Here is a 2,448-nt window from a genome sequence, read left to right as displayed (position 1 = left end):
TTTGCGGTACGCGGGCCTCTCACTGTTGTGGCCTCTCCCGTTGCAGAGCACAGGCTCCGGACGCGCAGGCTCAGTGGCTATGGCTCACGGGCCCAGCCGCTCCACGGCACGTGGGATCTTCCTGGACCGGGGCACGAACCCGTGTCCCCCTGCACTGGCAGGCGGACTCTCAACCACTGCGCCACCAGGGAAGCCCTAATTTCATACTTTTACATGTAGCTGTCCAGTTTTCCCAGCACCACTTATTGAAGAGGCTGTCTTTTCTCCACTGTATATTCTTGCCTCCTTTATCAAAGATAAGGTCAAAGGGTCTTTTTTAATATTCTCTTCTCTCCATCTCTTTGAGGTGGAATGGAGTTATCATCTACTTCTCATCTTCTGATGGGAAAATAATGCTCAGAATAACACTCAGAATTGTTCTAGTTCCAAACTCATGGGGCCTGCTCATAGGTGGCTCTCATGTTATTTGTTGATATAAAATGATCTCAAGATAAATTTTTCAGTACAAAAAAGCAGTGTTGAGAAATATTTTTACTATGTTACCATTTGTGAACAAAGAACAAATATCCTTATTAGCTTGTGTATGTTTCGAGCAGCTTTGGAAGGACATAAGAAACTGGTGATATTGGTTTCTTCGGAGAAGAGGAACCGGACGGCAGGGAACTTGGAGTAGAGGCGGGTCTGTTCACAATGCTCTCCTTTGTACCTTGAGTTACGAACCAGGGAACGTATTATTTATTCAAGAGAAGAAAGTCAATGTCTTGGGTCCCAGATTTGTAAAACTTTGGTGACATTGCTGACCCCGTCTTGCTGAGTCTTCCACTTATAGACAAGCAAACAGAGTCGTGGAGAAGTGAAGTAACTTCCCCAGTTCATCCAGATACTGGAGGTGGTGCTGCTCCTTAACCAAAGCCTCTCTCCCATCTCACCTTCTTTCGTTCTTTCTTTCTTTTCTTTTTCTTTTTGGGGGCGCAGCTTGTGGGATCTTAGTTCCCCGACCAGGGATTGAACCTGCATCGTTGGCAGTGAGAGCACAGAGTCCTAACCGCTGGACAGCCAGGGAAGTCCTCCCATCTCACCCACTTACAATTACAGTGCAGAAAAGGGTGGCTCCTGGAGGGGGCTGTGCAGCATCAACAGGAGGACTTTAACCTTCCCTCTCTCCCCCAGGTTTTCTGGCTAGCCGGCTCCCTGCTCATCATCGGCCTGGCTTCCGTGGTCATCCCCACCATCGGGTGGCGCTGGTTCATCTGCATCACCTCCATCCCTGGCATCTTCCTCATCATCGCCTTCATGGTAACCAAGCTCATGGGCTCCCTCTTGGTCTCCCCTCCAGCTGGCCCAGCGGCCTTGTTGCCCCACAGTTATCTTTCTCATGTCTACCTCTCTCCTTATTTAAGTATGTGTCTCAGTTGGCTCACTGTGGAAAGGGTGTTTTGGCAGAGTTAATGCACAAGCCCAGTCACGAAGGTGTGAATGCAGAATATGTTTGTGGGAGAGCAGGCAGGCTGGAATGGCTGGAGTGTGGGGCACTTGTGGGAGGCCGGCGGGAAAGACAGGCCTGTGTGCAGATTACAAAGGGCCTTGAGGACCAGGGGCACTGGGGGTGTGGAAGGGGTTATGTATTGGGAAGCTGGTACATGGCTGTGTGGAGGCTGTAGGAGGGAAGACAGAAAAGGTCAGAAAAGCAGTTAGAAATGATCAGATTAATCCCAGTGGGTGATGAGGATGACCTGAACTGCCCCCTGGCTGGGGAATGGTGAAGAGGGTGCTGCTGGGGAAGATGCTTTGCTGAGGAAGAACCCACTGGCCTTCATTGCGTGGAGGTACCAACGTCCCAGCATCAGTGGAGGGCTGTGCTGTTTTCTGAGCGTGGTGTTCAAAATATGCCATAATCAGTGGGTTGTAGGCCTCTACAGTCAGGATGGTCCCTCCACTCGTGGGTGCTGGAGGCCCTGCCATGGTCACCCTTTAGGTTCTTGCACTGTGGGAGGTCCTGGGATTCCTGGGGGAGTGGCCGGGTGATGGAGGAGTGGAGAGGCGCCAGGGACCCCGGGCAGCGGCTGTTTACACATTGGATGGAAGAATTTCATTGTGTTAAGTATGTTGGGTCAAACTGGTGTGAAGCTCAGTATCAGTCCACTGTCGTCTGGGATGGGACAGCGATAAGGAGAAGGCAACTCTTTGTTCCGCTAGGGTTGCAAAAGTACGCCTACTATATTTTTGCTGTAAAGCTCGCTACATCCTTTCCCATCTCGGGAAACTGGGACAGTGTAGTGTATGGAACCGTGATAGTGGTACCTCTGGGGTCCACAGCAGTTGCAACTCTGGTGTTCTTTGTCATCTGTGCCCAGTTTATTCCTGAATCTGCTCGGTTCGGTGTCTCTACCGGGAACACTCAGGCTGCCCTGGTTACACTGGAGCGCATCGCCAAGATGAACCGCTCAG

At 51.0% G+C, this 2,448-nt stretch overlaps 1 protein-coding gene across 1 annotated transcript in view; it reads left to right on the top strand.

The window, feature by feature from the left end:
• The window catches only part of SVOPL (SVOP like), a 77,759-nt gene that overhangs the window by 15,515 nt on the left and 59,796 nt on the right, over positions 1-2,448 (top strand). The window contains 2 exon segments of the mRNA XM_007466659.1: positions 1,171-1,296; positions 2,355-2,448. The exon segment at positions 2,355-2,448 is cut by the window's right edge and continues 8 nt beyond it. Coding sequence (XP_007466721.1) covers positions 1,171-1,296; positions 2,355-2,448 — 220 coding nt within the window.

The sequence above is a fragment of the Lipotes vexillifer genome, unplaced genomic scaffold (genome assembly GCF_000442215.2).
Source record: "Lipotes vexillifer unplaced genomic scaffold, Lipotes_vexillifer_v1.1 scaffold71, whole genome shotgun sequence".
Classification (NCBI taxonomy): Eukaryota; Metazoa; Chordata; class Mammalia; order Artiodactyla; family Lipotidae; genus Lipotes; species Lipotes vexillifer.
This window is presented reverse-complemented; position numbering and strand designations above follow the sequence as displayed.